At 41.0% G+C, this 19,174-nt stretch overlaps 2 protein-coding genes across 4 annotated transcripts in view; both read left to right on the forward strand.

The window, feature by feature from the left end:
- The window catches only part of LOC116397763 (roundabout homolog 2), a 46,336-nt gene extending 34,635 nt beyond the window's left edge, over positions 1 to 11,701 (forward strand). The window contains exons 16-26 of one of the 3 annotated variants that reach the window (XM_031873522.1): positions 2,297 to 2,474; positions 3,380 to 3,592; positions 4,569 to 4,611; positions 4,691 to 4,827; positions 4,913 to 5,200; positions 6,129 to 6,267; positions 7,613 to 7,932; positions 8,660 to 8,776; positions 9,475 to 9,654; positions 9,965 to 10,086; positions 10,598 to 11,700. In XM_031873522.1, coding sequence (XP_031729382.1) covers positions 2,297 to 2,474; positions 3,380 to 3,592; positions 4,569 to 4,611; positions 4,691 to 4,827; positions 4,913 to 5,200; positions 6,129 to 6,267; positions 7,613 to 7,932; positions 8,660 to 8,776; positions 9,475 to 9,654; positions 9,965 to 10,086; positions 10,598 to 10,609 — 1,749 coding nt within the window. In that variant the 3' untranslated portion in view covers positions 10,610 to 11,700. Of the gene's footprint in view, positions 1 to 2,296; positions 2,475 to 3,379; positions 3,593 to 4,568; positions 4,612 to 4,690; positions 4,828 to 4,912; positions 5,201 to 6,128; positions 6,268 to 7,612; positions 7,933 to 8,659; positions 8,777 to 9,474; positions 9,655 to 9,964; positions 10,087 to 10,597 lie in introns of all 3 variants that reach the window. The other 2 variants (XM_031873523.1, XM_031873524.1) reach the window with 2 other exon arrangements.
- A 1,796-nt stretch (positions 11,702 to 13,497) lies between these two features.
- Positions 13,498 to 18,425, forward strand: lim2.3 (lens intrinsic membrane protein 2.3). The gene is made up of 5 exons (XM_031873602.1): positions 13,498 to 16,521; positions 17,155 to 17,347; positions 17,707 to 17,856; positions 17,947 to 18,081; positions 18,167 to 18,425. The coding sequence occupies exons 2-5, from the start codon at positions 17,173 to 17,175 to the stop codon at positions 18,226 to 18,228; spliced, it is 522 nt and encodes a 173-aa protein (XP_031729462.1). The 5' UTR covers positions 13,498 to 16,521; positions 17,155 to 17,172; the 3' UTR covers positions 18,229 to 18,425.
- The last annotated feature ends 749 nt before the right edge of the window (positions 18,426 to 19,174 follow it).

Below are 19,174 nucleotides of genomic sequence, written 5' to 3' on the forward strand. Positions count from 1 at the left end.
TGTGTGTGTGTGTGTGTGTGTGTGTGTGTGTGTGTGTGTGTGTGTGTCTGTGTGTGTGTGTGTGTGTGTGTGTGTGTGTGTGTGTGTGTTTGGGAAAGAGTAACAGAAAGGGGGAGAGAAGGTGGGGGGATAAACTATTACACGCAATGTGTCTATAAGTTATTAATAACCTACTCGGAAACCGCTCTAACCCGTGATATTTTCTAGTAAGCTTACGCGGTTGTGGGTGAACCCGTGCATCACTACTACACCACCGCTGGAATCTAATTATAACTAATTCATTAAAAAAAAACTACAAATAGTATAATACTCATAATATTAGTGTTGTTCGATCTTTATCTGCAACTGTGCCGGAATACCTGTCCTAAACAGAATAAAAAGGCTGTGCAGCCTTTAAATGTTGATTTAGAATTTGAATGTCAGTGTTGTGCTTCCAAGCTTCCCACTATTCAGCACAGCCCTAATATGAATAACATTGACTTGACTGCAGCTATCCGCATATGACGACACCTGACCATCTGTCTTATTGTCTGATATTTATTTCTGCTTTTAAGTCCGTAGACCGGTTTGCAAAAATAAAGTGGAGCTCCAATCCATGGTATTTGTGATGCACTCACTACTCCAAATTTGGTGTTTAGATACTTATTATGAAGAAAAAAACTGATTTTAATTACCAATTAGTAATTGCTCATGCCTCTTATCTGCTGCCAGTACATGCGCTGACTCAATTTGGTCATCAAATTGAACACTGACTGTCCCTGTCATCTGTTTGCTCTGTGAAAAAAAAAACATGGAGTTCTGATTATCTGTCTCTTAGTATGAGCACAACACTGATTACTAATCATCTGCTATTCTAAGAAAGGAAAAAAAGGAACTCGCTGTTCTATTGTTTTGATTTATTCTTCCCATCTGCGTCGACGTGTAGAAAGTTGTAGAGAAAACCACACGAGTCTGATCATGAAATACCAGATCCTTTTTGAGTGTGAAAGGCTCATCAGCCGAAGGCAAGGATCACACTTAATCCCCTTAAACATTCAATTTGCTGAAACTGCACACAAAGTTTTGTACAAGCCTCCCTATGGCTTAAATGTTAAAAATTAAATGTTGAACTGTCAGTACAGTGTAACAGGATACATTTTCATCACAAAGACTTGATTGATTAAAAGGTTAATTCCTTGTACATTATGCAGATTATACCGCAGGTGGAAGGTACCTACAGTAAGAACATTTACTCAAGTGCTGTACTGAGGACAATATTGTACTTTTAGGCCATCGTATTTATTAGTTAGTCATTTCCAGACAAAGATTTTAGCTACAAAATAAACTGTACAATCATTCTATGAATGTATGATCCATTGTTGTTCATTAATTTAGCCAACAGTGTACAAAGTAGTTAAAATTAGCTCCATATTGACCAGCTGCAACATCAAAACCCTACTAACATTCTGCATTAGTTCTTTTATTTTGAAACATTAAATACATGTTGCCGTAGATTTTGTACAGTATGTTTAAAGCGAGACCAAACCGAATAACAGAAGACATTCCTCGTCTCACAAATGAAAAGTTGAATTCGTAAGCAGTAAAATGCTCTGAAAATTTAAATTTGCTACTTGGTTTGGTATGACCAGTAGCTAATGGTCAACTCTCTGGTAATCTACTAGTTCATTGATTAATCATTTCATCACTAGATCACTAAAATTATAATTTATAATAATAATTTCTAAAGTTGTTTGAAAATATGACTTTAAAGAAATACTTCACCCCCAAAATGATCATTTGTCTGTTAATTATTACCTTGAATGCATGAGGAAGATTGAAGTAAATGCCTCGTTTAGGAACAAAACATCCATTGACAAACTCTCACACAAATCGTGCACTATAATCAACCTTAACTTACATAGAATGACTTTGCAATAGAGTATTGTAACATATGATGTTACTTTTACTGAAAGAAATCGGAAAATGTCTTCATGATCTTTCATTGGTAGTAACACGTTCAACACATAAACTGAATACCTAAAGGCACGCGCACCTGCAACTTCAGGATTTTACATCTGGCTTTTAACTGTCATTGCATTGGCGTCCCTTTCTCTTTCTCTTATCCCTGCCCGATCTTTGCTGTCATTCTCCGCTGCGTGCTACCAGATAAAGCTTCAATGCCAAAATTTAAAAAGCAAGTTTTTTTTTAATCAGAGTGTGTCTTATTACAATAACAGGTCACATTTTGTCACAGGGGTTGTCTTTATGTGTTTTTTAAGACTCAAACATTAACCCCTCCATGTCTGGTGTGGATCAGGTCTGGTGTCTGGGCAGCAGCACGGAGCAGGAAAACCAGATAAACCGAACAGTGGATGGAGCGGTTCTGTCCATCTTGCTGACGGGCCTGTTGACTGACGTCCGCTACTCCGTGGTGGTGGCTGCTGTCACCAGTCTGGGTGTGGGCGCTCAAAGCCCACCTGTCAGCCTGCTTCTCAGTGAGTCACTCAAACTGTTACAGCCATTACAGATTGATACATGGCAAGATGTGCTCTCAGCGGGCTCAGTTCACCAGAAATGAAAATCTGTATGTGGAATGTTGATTACTCTATGCTGTGTGGATGACTTCACGACAGTGGCATCATCAACACTGATATTTTGAGTGTGAAAAGTAAAGAAGTCACAGTAAAGCAAAGATGTTTATAAGAGCTATATTTGAAGTCAGCTAGTTGTAGCCCAGAGGAGGTGAGTTGTATTCTGTGTTTTCTGATATCTTTTTATTTTCCTCTTTAATTCTGCTGCAGATTCTTAGAGGAATAATGTGACATATTTGGTAACATGCTTATTCATTCACTTGCCAAAAGTTAGATGAGAGAAATTATGCCACTTGCATGTCTTTGCTGTAAATATGAAGCCACAGCCAGTTAGCTTAGCATAAAGCCTGGAAACAGCTAGCCTGGCTTTGTCCAAAGGTAACACGTTCTCCTACCAGCACCTCTAAATCTCACCAATTAACATATTGTATCCTGTTTGATTGACCCATGCAAAAAGAAAATAGAAAAAACAAAAACAAGTTGTGATTTTACAGAGGGCTATGTGCCACACATGCCGAGTGCCACATCATTTGTTGTTGGGGTTTTTCAGGGAACGCAAACTTGTCTTTTGTTACCTTTGGACAGAGTTAGGCTAGCTGTTTCCCCCTGTTTCCAGTCTTTAAGCTAAGCTGAGCTAAACAGCAGTTACATATTGAACAAACGAACATATCTCATCTAACTATTGACAAGAAAGCGAAATTTTTGCCTTAAATCGTCACCAGATCCATTTAACAACCCCCCACAGCATGGCATAAAAACACAACAAAGAGCAACTCTCCACAATGTCTTCTTTACTACTTTTCCTTCAGCTCTGCCTCTGGGCAAGACACCTGTGAAGAAAGGCGGTGACCTCAGCATATCAGAGCAGATCACAAGCGTCGTCCGGCAGCCGGCCTTCATCGCAGGGCTCGGTGTGGCTGCGTGGTTGGTGCTGATGGGCTTCAGCGGTTGGCTTTACTGTCGACACCGCAGGAGGAAGCAGCTGGGACACTACACCACATCATTCGCATACACACCAGCAGGTAAGTGTTTCTCAACTAAGTTTTAGCATCATGACAGGTGTTGGATGTTCAAAAGTATTAACTGGAAGATATCTGTAAATTGCATTTCTGGAATTTGATATTTGTGGAGTTTTTCAGCAGCTTTAGATTTCTCCTTTAAGAAAGAGCTGTAGCAAAAAGCAGAAAAGGCCACAATGACGTGCACCAGTATGGGTTTTCAGACACCTTCTTCATTAAAAATCTCTCTTGTCAATGAAAAGGAGAAGTTATAGAGAAAAAAAGGCCTCAGATGTTGTACAGCAAACCGTCAGCTTTTAGGTGACAAGTTCTTAATAGACCGCTGGGAGGATATCTCCAGCGGCCATGAATGTTTTTTCATTTTAGTTTGTACGCACTTGCACTGCAAATCCAGTTAATTAAAATGTATTTATCCCCACTGTGCAGTTTGCATGGCAGGAATAAAGTAAAGCACTGAAGACACACTGAAGCATACATAAACAGTAACCACTGTATGCAGTTTAGTTTAGATTTCGATGCCCTTTGGCACATATTAACATGGAAACACATCAGTTGTTTTCTAACTTTGAGAGATATTCATGTATATAAATACACAATGGACGGCCCAAAGCCTTAAGGAAAAACATATGCAATTTGATTTTCCCATAAATATTTCAGTCACTATTATTGCCACATTAATGACCAAAGATTGTATTGTTTCACATTTTAAAATGGAATATGTTACCTTCTTCATTTAGATGCCACAGACTCATTCAAGAAACAGCTTCATCGATTTATCAAATAACATTTGCATTTTTATGTATTGCAGGCATAATGTATATAGATGTGTTTATGTAGGTCATCGGAATACCTTCATAAAATATCGATTTAAATCTGCTCTCTTAAACTCTTTCTATTTGTTGGAATGTATTTATCTTCCTGTGAATCTCTTCTGCTGTAAAACCAGATGGATAACTGAGAACTTGCTTTTTATTTCCAGTTGGCTTTGCTCACAGTGAAGGATCTGGAATCATCAATGGAGGGTAAACTGAAGATAATGATTTGATTCAGATAATGTTTGTGTATTACAACGTTTGGATATAATCTCACCTCTCATTCCAGGCCTGGTTTGTTAGGATCAAACATGGGCAACTACCCCTGGCTGGCTGACTCTTGGCCCACTTCAAACCTCACTCATAACAGCAAAGAGTCTGTCAACTGCTGCTCTGGCAAACTGGACTCAGACAGATATTATAACAGTAAGAGCTGTGAATGTTTGATGAAATAACTCTCAGAATACAAAATATATATAATTGTTGTTGTTAATGAACCTTCGCTGTTCAGCAGTCGGCATCATGAACTACCCGATCCAGTCAGAGAAACGCAGCACGGCGTCCAACGACAGTCCCATCTACAGCACCATCAACACGGCCGCTGAGGACGACCTGCTGGCGTACTACGACACCTACTCCAGTACGTCCTACAACCAGGGTCCGGATCCGTACAGCAGCAACCCAGTGCTGTCAAACGGTGGCCTTGTGGGTCTGGAGCTAGACCTGGACCAGTGGACCATCCAGTCTGGTCAGTCTGCGTCTGAATATGCCAAGCTCCAGTACCCTAAGAAAAGCAACGGTGAGGGTTATAATCCATTTTTTCATTTCATAAAACAGTGACACTCTGCCCAATGATTCCAAACGTTGGTTTTACTGATGACTGAAGCTGTGTTTGATGCATGTTGATTCACAGTTTGTATGCCTGCTAAACATTATACTGTTCATTGTGTGAATTCAAATGTTGCTACTCAAAGAATAAGCAGGTTAAAGTACAATACTTGCTATAGTATTGTTAAATGTAGGCTTGATTCTAAAGGCTATATACAGCATGTATGCCGCCATGCTTGTATTTTTTTATATGTTTCAAATATAATATGCACCAGAAACCAGAACTGAAAAATGCTAAATTGATTTTTGCAGAATAAAACACAGGAATTGCCAGAAAATATGCAGGTGGAAATTATGACATATTGATAACGAGGATTTGATGAAGGCGAATTAGCACAATTAACAGAGATGTTGCACAACTTGCTCCTGCGTCTTTCTTTTTGAAAGCAGCATTAGCTTCACACTGCCACTTATTGTACCCTGCCACTGATCTAGAAAAGCATCAGGCAGTGTATACATGGGCATATGTTAGACAAATGAATTCATTAAAATATTAATAAATGAAGTGCAAAAAAATATGTAAGGGGCTATAACTCACATACAGTATAACATACAGCCATAACTCACATACAGTGACTGCCTTGAAAGCCATGCAAAGTTTAATATGCAGAAATTCTAGGACACCTCAGAGGGCTCTTGAATGTACAAAAACGTCAATGAAGAGAAATGTCCTTCAGGCACTCATAAGCAGAGCAAGGACAAACAATGGGTTTAAAAGCCTGTATGTACATATTTATCACTTCAAATGGCCAGCAACTTCAACCTCAGGGTCTGGGTGGAGATGATAGGAACACAGTCATTGTACACAATATGACACAATATGTGTTTTGTGTTTATAGACAGACTGGTAAAGCAGAGGTCCACCGGGTCCTCGTCCAGGCCGGCTCCTCTCACCTGGGTGGATGTTTTGTCGCTGCCTCTTCCTGCCAACAAAGACAGAGGTCACACAAAGACAGACAAAGAGGATGAGCAACACAGGTGAGACTTATTTAGACTTATTTTAAGTTGTACATCAAGACCCCCTTTTTTCCTCTTCTAAGAACACAATTGCTTTTTATGCTATCTTAATACTCAGCTTATTTATAGCATCAAGGCATCTGAGTTCACCTACATGACAGAGAGAGTTAAAGCAGATGGATATTAAACCTGCCCTGTAACTCTGCCAAGGCTGTCAAACAAATCTTGAGTGAAGTTTGGAGTCTGGGGAGTTTTCAAATTAACAACAGTTGTGTCTGAAGGCAGTGAGTAGATTGAGCTGTGGGGTTTCAGAGGGGGGTGTCTCCGCTAACTAGTTCTGACAGATTGGATTGTGGACATAACGGGGTGGGATCGGACGGCTGTTCTGACTGTGCCGTGTCTTTTGTAATGATGTTAGGCAGCATCTGACAGTCTGGATTAGTACTTTCCGTTTTCAATGACACGTCCATCATTAAATTAGCCCTGCCGGCACTGAAGTGACAACACAAATCACGAAGGGTGGTTCTCTCAAACTCTATGTTCCTTCCCCTTTTCTTTGAACTTGGAAATAGATTTTTTTTTTTAACAATACCCCCTTTACTTATATACATCTTTTCTTAGATTTAGTCATTTAGCCATGTCAGTGATATGTCTCTATGGATGGCAGTGTTGGTCCATCAATTTTGGTCCAAACTTGTATATCAAATAGTTTGCAATACAATTTAATACCGACATTCAAGTCCCCCTAAGACCGATTTAAAGGGTGATCCCTTAGAGGAAAGCTTTGTCGATTTTAAACCGGCTTTGTATCGTTGCAAATGACCGGTGTTGTTTGTTGTTTGTGCAAATGAACACATGTTCAGCTTCTCGCCGTGTTGCCGGCGCCCGCAGCTCCCTGCTCACCCACCGGAGGGTCCACCAGATGACGTGAAACGCGTCATTTCGTGTCATCCATTAGACAACTGCCGACGGGTGAGCAGGGATGCTCCAGACGCCGGTAGCACATACCACCCACATTCCAACACCAGTTGAAAATCGGCAAGTTCCTCTTTAAATTTTCATGTAGGGCCAATATCAGGTACTAAATTTGAATTAGGTTTGGTTCATGACCAAATACCTGAAAAGCAAATTCAGCTATACCTTTGTGTTTAGTACTAAAAAACAAATGTTAGCATGTTAATACTCTAAACTAACTCACATTGCTGTTAGCGCTCAAAGCACCGATGTACAGCCTCACAGAGCCGCTAACATGGCTGTGCACTTGTTTTACTTACATGTATTATATATAAGTAGGTTTCTCAAGTGTTCAGTGTTTTTTTCCCTCTGAGGCACACACTCATGCTGTTACTCACTGTCCATCCTCTAGCTCTGGGGAGGAGGACTGGTGTCCTCCACTGCCTGCCAGAACCTACCTGATGGACACTTCCAGGGAGGAACTCTCCAGCCTGCCCTCCAAACCGGACAAGCTGTCCTACGCAGCCACACTCATATCGACCCCCCAGCGAGACGCACACAAGCCCAGCGACAGTCCACGGCTGCAGCACTTTGACCTGTTGGCCCGTCACCACTCAGGGTCCCAGGTTTCCCAGTCCAACCCAGATCTGTTTAACAACACCAAGGCCCAGGTGGCCAGGGAGATCTACCACGCCAGCCAATGGGCAGAAGATTTGAAGGGGGAAAGCCTCGGTAAAGCTCCAATCATATTCATTTTAAAAGTTCAATGTGTAAGATCTGGCCACTAGCCGGGCAAGAATACGCAAATTTGACCAAACTGCTAACCGCTGACTGAAGGTCCATCTCCTGGAGCAGCCATCCACCCACCCTCCTCCAGGTGAAGTAGTCTCATGGTGGTGGGAGGACAAAACAAAAATATGAGTTGTTGTTGTTGTTTTTTTCTTCCACCTTGTATTCATACCCTGTACCTCGAACATGATTGACAAGCTCTCAGGGCTGCTCTAATTCTTTGTCCTCCCATGTTAGACTGAGGGCAGACTAGACCTCACAGTGAAGCCCATTGCCTCTCGAGGTACAAGTGGTATCACAAGACAGGACGGGGCTAGCAGGTTTACATGCTCACTTCAGTAGATATCTCTTCAACACAATACATAGATGTCTTTGACATAACATCAACACTGTCAGTTCTTCACCTGGAGTTGCTAATTACTATTTATTGAATGATTTAAACAAAAATTCAGGCCAGATTTTACACATTGCACCTTTAAAGCCTTCCATCTAAAGTCTAAAGTGACTTCCCAAGAGGCAGCGCACAACCACACAGTGTCATGTATAATTTAGTTGATGATGTTATCCAGCAGAAAGTAGCTGTACGTGAAAAAATAATGTCACGCAACTCGGTGTTCTTTAGTTTGCTCTTAAGTTTCCTGAGGATGACATCAGCGTGCTTTCTTGTCAGGACAATCTTCTGCTCCAGCTGCCGAGTCCAGTCCTGCAGCCCAGGCACACAGATCCAGGAGTAGGAAGAAAACACTCAAGGGTGGACAACTCAGACGAGAGCTACACAACCAAGCAGGTATGACGCACTCTTTGTAACTCGTCTAACTTCTGTTTTAGTTTAGGGGGAAAAAAGAAAGAGGAATAATACTATTCATGTGATTCATTCATGAGGGTTTTAAACCACACTAGCAGCATGGCTGTATTGAAAAAGTCAGCTTGCATTGATCGTGGTCTAACAATTTTAAGCAAGTCGGGGTATAGCTAATGTCAAAGACTATATAAGGAAATGTTTGACTTTTTGTGAAAAGTTCCTATTTGCATTCATGTGGTGGGTTTTACAGGGTGTTGTGTGCCAAACTCTTTCCTTGCCAGAACCAGTAACATCCTTTACTGGTTGCCTGGCAATTGTTAATAGCCAGAATAACTAGCTTGGCAGATAACGCCTCATAAAACGGACAACTGATCTGCTGCGTCTTTTGTTCTGATTATATAAACAAGATATAATATGTTAATAAGTGTGCTTTAGAGGTGCAATGAGGTGAACTTTGTTACTTTTCGACAGAGCCAGGCAAACTGTTCCCCGGTTCCATTATTTATGCTAAGCTAAGCTAACTGCCTGCAGCTTCATATTTAACACACAGGCATTAAAGTGGTTTCAATGTTTTCATTTGACCCTCAGCAAGTAAGCAAATAAACTTTTTTTTAAAGGCAAACCATTACTTTAAAGCGGTATTTCTGCCTGCAGTTTATAATCACCATTGCAATCATATGCAGAACTTCCCCCTGCACCAGCCCCTCCCCCTACAGATGACTCCTTGCTGCTCTTGGCTGATGTTTTGAGCCGCAGTCGAACAGACAATGAAAGAAAAGAGGGGAGCGACTCGCCAACTCTTCAGAAGAGGGGAGAACATTTCTCACCCCAAAGGAGAGGAACTACAAAGTTGTTATCACAGGGTACGAACAGTATGTGATACTCACCTCTGTTTCTGTCAACAATAGATGATAAAAGAACAATGTCTGTCCCAGCAGCACATGCCATTTGCTTCAACAGCTGGAACCCAAACAGATGTGTATTAATCTTATTGTGATGCTTCATACAAATCCCTTTGAGCTAAGAACCAACTGCCACCCGTGTATGCACATGTATATGCCATAGTAGTAACTCTGCTTTAGCAGGGGGTCTCTTTTCAGTCTGCTCCATCACTTAGGGTTTAACCTATATAAATACAGCTGTAACTTGGAGTGATTTGTTTGTCATCCACAGATGAGAATGTAATCCCATATGGACAGCCCAGCTTTCTGCCCCAGGGCCAGATGTCAGGCTACGGGTCCCTGGGTGGAGGAGTTCTTTCACGACCCTCCACCGCTGGCCGGAGGAGAGATGAGGTATGTCTAGACTTACGGTAGGAACTGCTGAACAACAAAGCGTTCAAAATTGTGTCTGTATAGTGTGGGTCACAGTCAGTTCAGCAGTAGACTGAGGGCATTTTGAGCTGCTTGTCAGATTCCTTGAGACTGTCCATAATATACGTTTCCCCCGGATTTTGGGCAGAAAGTTATCTTACATAGAGAGCCACCAGAAGTCTAACAGTCTGAGTTTGGGTGCTGCTCAAGTTTTCTTGTGTGCAAGTATGCATGCAGTGTGGTTTGAAAAAACAAAAAATGTCCATGTCAGGATGTATCTTTTAAGAATTAATGAAGTCACGTGTTTATGAATTTTTTTAAATGAATGGAGAAAAATATCCCTAAAATATTGATATTGGTATTTCATCTAAAAATGCAGTACTGGTCAGGCTCTATACTGTTTATTAATCTCCATGTTTCTGTTTGTAACCTATATTTAAATGTAACTCTCAGACTCTTGCTCTGTCTCAATGATCTCTGTGTTTGTTTCCAGAACCTCATGTAGATGGCCGTCGATGGCATGACATCCTCTTATCCTCCCCGGTTTCCTGTCTTTGCAAACCATCAATCTGTTGCCATTATGAAAACCTGAAGACTAAAGGGAAAGTGTCAAGGCTTGCCATCTGCCTTTTCACAAACTATTTTGCTTTATCTTAATGATTTTATCTTAATCGTCACCCTTTCTCCATGTATATATAGCCATCTTTGCAATTTTTTAAAAAATGTGATCAGATGATGTATTACCAGAAAGCAATCTGGGGTTTAAAAAATACTGTATTTTTAGGCATTGGGAAGTTGATGTAACAATTACATTATTGTACAGCAGATTAATGAATGTATATTCTGTTTACTCCTCCTGACCATGAAACCATGATGATGTGCGTGTTTGACGAAAAACTGGAGAAGACACAAGGCTGAACAAGTGGTGATTAACCATCGTGAGTGTGTGTGTGTGTGTGTGTGTGTGTGTGTGTGTGTGTGTGTGTGTGAGTGTCTCAGTGCATGATGTAGTGTTTGTGTGTTTCTCTTGTTATCTCTCATTGCTGTGTGACTGTGTACTGTGGTATTCCTGTAGATCACCACTGTGTTAGCTCTGTCAAGATTAATTATTATTTTTAAACTGATCAATAAAACATTTATTACAAAAATGCCTCTGTGCATGTCTGAATTAAACAGAATATTATGTAGGGCTAAAGCATTTTTTGCCACGCTTGCACCATAGCTCTAGACCAATGTCGGTTGGTCCTCTGTTTTGGTCCACCACTTTGGTCCAGACCGATATTTCTCAAAATCTATAAAATAGTTTGCCATGATAATTTGGTAGAGCCACTCATGTCCCCATAACTGTTACAACTTTGGTGATTTTTTTTCTTTCCTCTTTTCATCTTGTACCATCAACAGGTCAGAAATATACATTTTTTCCAATTGGTTTATGACCTACGGAACATTTTAATAATATTAAATGTATTGTTTGTGTGCACATTAGTAATTTTGCACAAAAAATAAGCAAGATGGTGGTGGCCAAAATGTCTAACTCTAGGCGTCATACCAGCAGTTTGGAAACCAATGGGTGATGTCACAGTGACTGTGTCCACTTCTTATATACAGTCTATGGTTAGCATGCTGATGTTAGCATGTAGCGCAAAGCAAAGCCTAAGTACAGCCTCTTAGTTCTGCAAGAATTACTCTTAGTCTTGTTCATAGAGCCAGTTCATAGAAATGTTTGATTTGTACTGGAAAATACTGACACACGCTTTAAATTGATCCTGAAATAATTCTGGTCGGCCTGGAAACCATTTGAGCGAAGTGAACAAAATATCTTTCTTTATGACATGTGTGTCGGATAAGTCAGAAAACTTAGAGGAGTATGAAGAGAAGCGGGAGAAAATGGGGGGCAAAAGAAGACTGAGGAGTGAGCTCACATTTTTCCATCAGTGCTGTCTCTGAAGGGTCTGTTATCTCGTGTTCCAGTAAAATGGCTCTTCTGATACAAGCTACTGCGAAGGATTTAATGCCTTCTTCAGATTGCAGAATTCTGGGAAGACATGTTAGTGAATACGACTTAATGAAAGGAGGTAACCTTCACCTGACTGTGAACATTCTTGAAATGTGAAAGTATGATGGGATATAAAAAGGCTTTCTTCGTGCCTGCACCTTCACAGCTCTTTTGTGCTGATCTCATTGGTTTACAGTGTTTTGGCAGGGAGCTGGCAGTTGGATGGTGTGGAAAGTGAGTTGGACTCCACTGCCTCTGGCAATACTCACTGGGTCCCACCAGGCTAGGAGAAGGATAATGGTAATCCGATGCAATTTAGAAGGGTTCTACAATGTTATGCTTTTAGGCCTGTAGCATGGATTAAGGTCTCTGTGGTTCTCTCTCACACACACACACACACACACACACACACACACAGGGCAGCAGTCTGTTACTGAGGCCACTTCATTATGTTCACAAATGTACTCAACTGGATCAACAGGAAGATTTTTTTTTTCTTCTGCAATATAAATGTATTTCCTTGAATCAATGTACGGCAATTTAGCTGACTTCAAAAATCCCCTCCGGACACTTTTTAAGACAGAAGATATAAAAGTACTCTGCTTAGAATAATACAATTTAAAGTTTCCACATGAAACTGTACATTTTTGGACCACGATTGGTCCCTAAACAGGTTGTGATTTACTAGCAAAATCAGCTCATACATAGGCCAACACGTCTTAAACTTAAACCCTCTTCAGCAGATGAATGTGAAAACAGCCTTCTAGTGGAAAGTGAAATCACAATATAAGCAGTGTTTCCCACAGGATTCTGTGAGAATATGGTGGGTGGATCTCAGACCCCCCTAGGGTGTCCGTAACTCAAAATAAAAGGGGAAAACTAACCCACAAAACATTAGTGGTACAAATTTAAACCTGACCAATATTGAATTAGAGAAACCATCAAAATCGACACTTCCAGGATCACAATACATTATGAGCTGAAGCCCCGGTGCCAGTATGGGGATTATCCTGCTAAAGTGTATCCCTACCTGCTCTACAGGTGTTCATCATGTATCGGACCCTGTAAGATCAATAAACTAAGCAGGAGCTGCTGGTGTCATTATCATTATGGAAAGGAGATTATTTGTAAATCCCCCTTGACAACAACGCGATACAAAATGCTTTACATAAGACATAAAAATGCATCCAACATACAAACCAATACAACAACACAGGAAACAAGCTGAAGTATGTCCCAAATACAATTTAATCAAAACAAAAGGTCTCAATTTAAAAGGACAGATAATTACGTAAAGCATTCTGGATCAGGGATGACTGATGATAGAAAATGGATTTGGGGTAAGATATGAAGATGATATGGCTGAGCATGTAACAAAACAACAACATAATCATCATTTAAATCAGAATCTCACAGTGAATTCAGATTGTGATTCTTCGATGGCATCATGGCACACTGGCCACAAACCCATTCATGTGAGACAAAATCCAACTAATGACTCAGTTGTTACTGCACGACTGAATAAAAAAGTCCCCATCTAGTGGTCATAAATGAGACGCGCATGGTGACTGTGACGCCCAGTGACCCCATTACATTGTGCTGTATTTTGTCTGCTGTCAGTGAACCCTCCAGAACTTAAAGCTACAGCACTTCTTTTGGAATTGAATGCAACGTACCAGGACTGCCACTAATATTTGAAGTTTCAAGCTTTTAGCGTGACTCTGAAATCATCATCAGAAGCAGGTAGATGTGTCAGTAACACTAGAAAGTAAACATCAGGTGTGGTTAAAAAAAAAAAAAAAAAAAAGACTTGACTTGTCCTAGCAGGAATAGACAGGTGTTACTAATAACACTTAACTTGCCATAAGCAGATATGAATCTTTTCTGAACAGTGGGCAAAAAGCGTCCACGGAACTGAATGATGTGGAGAGCATTGTGCTGAAGGTCTCTCTTACCGGTTAGGCCTGTGCATGTACATAATATCCTTTAAAAGGTGCAGTCAGCGATTCTAATGCAATTTTTGGCAAATTCAGCGAAAATCTTCTCACAGTGTGCTTGTGCTCAGTGTCAGTGGGAGCGAGGGGGACGGTAAAACGTTTTCTTTTTTTCATTTGTGTGGGTGTTGAGTTCAAATATCAACACGCTTTCTCCAAAATCACTGACTCTCCCATGCACACAATGCTTGGCGATCAAGTCGTGAGAACAGCGCCGGTAGGTCAGACATATACAATAATCTATCAAATATGGACGACTACAATGACAATAGATTCATTTATTATGCATCGGAAAAAAAGGTATTTCCATGGCCTCCGCTATTTCTGACAGACATAACATATTTTAGCCTAACCAGTGTGAACACCTGCTATTTATTAGCTGATAGTGGTTTTAATTTTTTTTAAAAGAAAGCTTGAAAACAGCAAACACAGCAGACTTTTTGGGGGCAACTCCTGCTGCTCTTAGATGTAAATCAACTGTTTTATCAGATTTATTCCAAACAAACTTTTCATAATTGTCGCTATTGATGACTGATCATGTTCCTGATTAAAAAAGCTTCAACTCTTCATATGTAGTGATCTGTGTTCAAGGGTCATTTAGTGCAATGCGCCACCTGCTGGCAGCAGAAGAGAAGTGTACTTTACTGAGTCATTTGAAAATGAATGTAATTCTGGATCGCTGCACGCCATTAAGCCTTGTTTGCTGCTCATATCAAGGTGTTTTAAATGCGCTATAGACATACAGCATCTCTGCTATGGCTGAAGAAGCAGGTCCACCTGCCATTACCAAGTGCTGCGAGTGTGGGAAAACAACAATGCGCAAAGCCTTTGGCAATAAACCCGGATGGCACTAATTTGAATCCAGGTGAAGCGGATTACCTGCAGTTAGATTAGCTGGTTTCCTGATACTGTTGGCAGAAGTTATTAAGTAACTGAGGCTGCAGTGAACAATGTGGATTATCCTCTACAGCGTGCCTGTCTTTCGAAAATCTTGAAATTAATAAACACCTCGGTGACACGAGCCGTGGGGTATTGCTATAAACCAAAACTCTGTGAAAAATATTGCGATTTAACGTGGAGTGGTTGTACTGGGGGGGAATGGCTAACTGCAAGCTTGCCTGGGCTTTTTAAATAATATGTTCGTGTGTGTGTCGACATGATAACAGTAGCTAGTCAAGAACAGGCTTTCGGGATCTCGAGCGTTTTACTGGGAGGATTACCTCACGTGAGAGCAGCAGGGCAACGTGGTATAATTGGGCAAACATGGCAACCCAAACTACAAAATGGAAAATGGAGCAGTATAAAAGCAAGTTAAGGTATGTACCCACATGGGATTGTCACCTGTGTGAATTGTGAAACAGCGCACTAACATAATGTCAGATTGTAAAATCCTGTTATATCTTGTTTTTTAGTTTATTTATCTGAGCTATGTTAGTAGTTGCCCCACCATCGTTTCCACCTTAAACGAGTTTGCTACACCATCAAAAAGAGACTTGACTTCTCACCGAACAGGTCTCTGCAACGTGCTGCAACAAAGTTAAACACGTCTATTGCAGCTTCTTCACCTAAACTGCACAAAGTAAATCTATTAGCCGCCCACCATCCAGCTCATCATCCTCTCTTCTGTCACTCATCTATATGCATCTTGTGGTTGTGTTCATGTTCACTATAGCATGTTTTATTTTATAAATGTTTGAGCAGGTTTTTTTTTTTCCATAATATAAGTGTGAGACTACATTAATGGATCAACCTTCTATTTGTCTTTCCATTGTTAATATGAGGGACATTAAAGGACTGTGGTGATGGGAGCTGCTGTAGTATCTTAATCATTTATACCACCTGCCTGAAAATGATTGATTGAATGTAAATGAACACATTGCACAACTTAAATCATAATTTGTACTCAAAGTACTACATAGAATTGCTTTAAGGCAGAAATTACCTGATTTTAAATAATATTTTTTACTGGAAATGTGTTTTTGATAAATCCTTCTGTCTATTATGCTGATGGTAAAGCCACTGAAACGACTCAAAATGAGATCAGAGTTTACATTTTAGCACTGATCTCTGCTAAATGCACTTTTCCAGCCATGGCCATGGGGGACGCCTATTGCAGGCCATGGGTCTACTGTATGTGTGGTTGTGCTGCATTTTGAATTAAAAGCCCCGTGTCATCAGTATTACCGAGTTGTGTGCAGCGCTTTGACAATTTTGTGTTTTCAGCAGATTCCCTAAAACACAAAACTCATCCTCTGTGATTGGTTGTGGCTCAGCATGCTCCATTGTTCCATCAGCCCGTTTGTTCGCTTGGTTTCCTACACACAAACAAAACTTTCCTGCCTGCCCTGCGCAATATTGGGCTCCTCTGTGCTTTGATAACCCGAAATATTGGAATCTCTGTCTTTTTCTGAGGGAAGAAAGATAAAGGTAGGTCATTAATATCTAATGTGTGCAAAATATGTTAAAATGGTTTAAAGTTCTTTCTTCACTCTTACGATTGGTAGTTAACCTTTTTGAACCCTAAATTTCCCTTACATTATCTCTTTAAGTAGCTTAGGGATTGGGGAAACTCAGTTTTTCTGAACTATTAAAGCCCAAGATGTCATTCATTTATGGATGCAGAATTTAATTTTAAAAACTATTCTAGATATGTTGTTAATCATTCTATACGCTTTCCCCATATAGTTCAGCATTACATGAAAGATATCTTTGATAAACCCGGTAGTCTTGCTATGCACTGAAAATTTAAATCTGAAAAAGGTTTTTAAAGATGGACTGACCTCTCAGTCTGGCAGGTTAATGACTGTCAGACTGAGCTGGCTGCTTGTTCACCATGTAAATTTCCTCTGTCATTGCCTAATGAGTACCGTTTCTATAATCAGATATGTCAAGCTCCCGTATAACATTTGTTGGCATCCTGCTGAATGCATTTAGATATTGTTTAATTCATATTCAGTGTTGCCCCATGCTCTGTAACAGGAAGTGCCTGCTTTAATTGGTGTAGCAGGGGACAGATGTTTGCGAGTCTCTGACCTGCTCTGTTTTCTCTCGACGTGTCAGTCAGTGTTTTTTGGCAGGATGTACAGCTTCATGGGAGGTGGTTTGTTCTGCGCCGGAGTCGGGAACATACTCCTCATTGTCTCCACAGCAACTGACTACTGGATGCAGTACCGTCACGCCAGCAATTACATGCACCAGGGCCTGTGGCGGTACTGTGTGCCCGGGAAATGCATGACACACACAGACAGCATCGGTGAGACTCGCTGTCTTCCACTGCATGTGCACTGGCAGATCCTCATTTCTATTCATTATTTACTGACAGTCTGTGAACTTCCTAACCCCAATGAAAACTGTATTTCATATAGTGTACAGGTTATGTTTGTGACGTTAAGTTTGTGTCATTTATCATAAATTAAATTAATCAAATTGGGTGCAAACCCATTCCCAAACACTAGATGTCAAACTAGAGTTGTCTCCTGCAGATGTAGAAACTCATTGTGAAAATGACATGCATATACCAGCCCTGTGAATCCAATTTAAGAGACATTCATAATTCTTCATTTAGTGCTGGACATACTTTTTAGGTTTGGTTTCGTCTCCTCTCACCCACAGCGTACTGGGATGCCACCCGGGCCTTCATGATTCTTTCCCTGCTGGCTTGTTTCATTGGCATTGTGATCGGCGTCATGGCCTTCATCCACTACTCCTCCTTTGACGGGTTTGACAAGACATTTGCAGCTGGCATCTTCTTCTTCATCTCCTGTAAGCGTCTCCACTATGGCTTCATGCAAGCCTCTCTGATGTCGTGCAAACCTTCATCAGTTAAACCCAATGACTGTGTCTCTTGTGTAGGCTTCTTTGTGTTGCTGGCCATGGCTGTGTACACAGGAGTGACGGTGAACTACTATGGTAAACGATACGGCAACTGGCGATTCTCCTGGTCCTATATAATGGGCTGGGTGTCAGTGGTGCTCACATTCTTCTCAGGTATGCATAACTAAGGAAAACGCATAGGTGTGCTTTATTCTTATGTTTATTATATACATTCATAAATCTGATTATTCTCTTCTAGGTATCTTCTACATGTGTGCCTACCGGATGCATGAATGCCCAAGAAACTCTAACTCACGCTGACCTGCCAAAGACTTCAACATACACACATCAGCACTGGTCCATGATATATGGCCAAGACGACCCAATACTCTATAAACTTTCCAACTACTTCCTGTTGAATATTCATGAATAAGCAAAATAAATGATGAAGAATGTCTGTATTGTCTCTCTACATTAATATAACTTTCAGAAGAGGTGTACAATGTTGTACACTAGGGTTGGAGCTGATAACAGAATGACGTGCATTGTTACAGTAAAACATCACTTAGAGCAGACCTGGGCATTGTACGGCCCGCGAGACGTCATTGGGAAATTGGGAATAAAACGTAAATAATTGTACATCATGCACGGAATACAGCTGCATTGCTTTTATTTTGAAGGAGACTGCTGCTGTTTTTTCTTATCTCAATTTACGCACGTTAGTACGTTCGTGAATGTGTGCGAGCAGCAACGTGACGGCAATCCCAATAGGAGTGTCGGCAACCGGACTCGGGCCGACGTTTCTTCCGGCATGCCGAGTTTACCCCGGAGCTGGGCCACGTCATGTTGGCTACCTGGGATGTGTTGGTGATGCAGAGCGGACACGGACATCTATGGCTTTGTTAGCTAAGCTGCAAAAGCAACATGCTCAGAAGATGTTGGTTCTCTTTGGATCGAATTACATTATGTGAACAAACATTCTCCGTGATTGAGTTTAATTAATCCAGATCCTCTCTCACTGACGATCACCTGTCCTTCACATCTCACCTCACGTTCAACCTGACTTCAGTGCACTCTTTCACTGAGCCAGATCTGGGTCACTCCGGGGCGGGCTGGTCGCTGACGGAGGCCCTGCTGGACTCAGCAGTGGGAGTTTGGAGAACCTGCACGATTTTGCCAGAATCGGACCCGGTGGCACCGATGACTAGTATTAATACTAATAAAGTCAATCCTCTTGTCTTTTCTTACAAGGTCACACAGAGGCATC

This window comes from Anarrhichthys ocellatus, unplaced genomic scaffold (assembly GCF_004355925.1).
Source record: "Anarrhichthys ocellatus isolate YVR2014 unplaced genomic scaffold, GSC_Weel_1.0 scaffold72, whole genome shotgun sequence".
Classification (NCBI taxonomy): domain Eukaryota; kingdom Metazoa; phylum Chordata; class Actinopteri; order Perciformes; family Anarhichadidae; genus Anarrhichthys; species Anarrhichthys ocellatus.

Excerpts from the sequence above, each read along its gene's own strand:
- lim2.3 (XM_031873602.1), top strand. The coding sequence starts at position 17,173 with ATGTACAGCTTCATGGGAGGTGGTTTGTTCTGCGCCGGAGTCGGGAAC. Across the intron at positions 17,857-17,946 it reads CATCTTCTTCTTCATCTCCT|GCTTCTTTGTGTTGCTGGCC; the intron begins GTAAGCGTCTCC and ends TCTCTTGTGTAG. Across the intron at positions 18,082-18,166 it reads GGTGCTCACATTCTTCTCAG|GTATCTTCTACATGTGTGCC; the intron begins GTATGCATAACT and ends ATTCTCTTCTAG.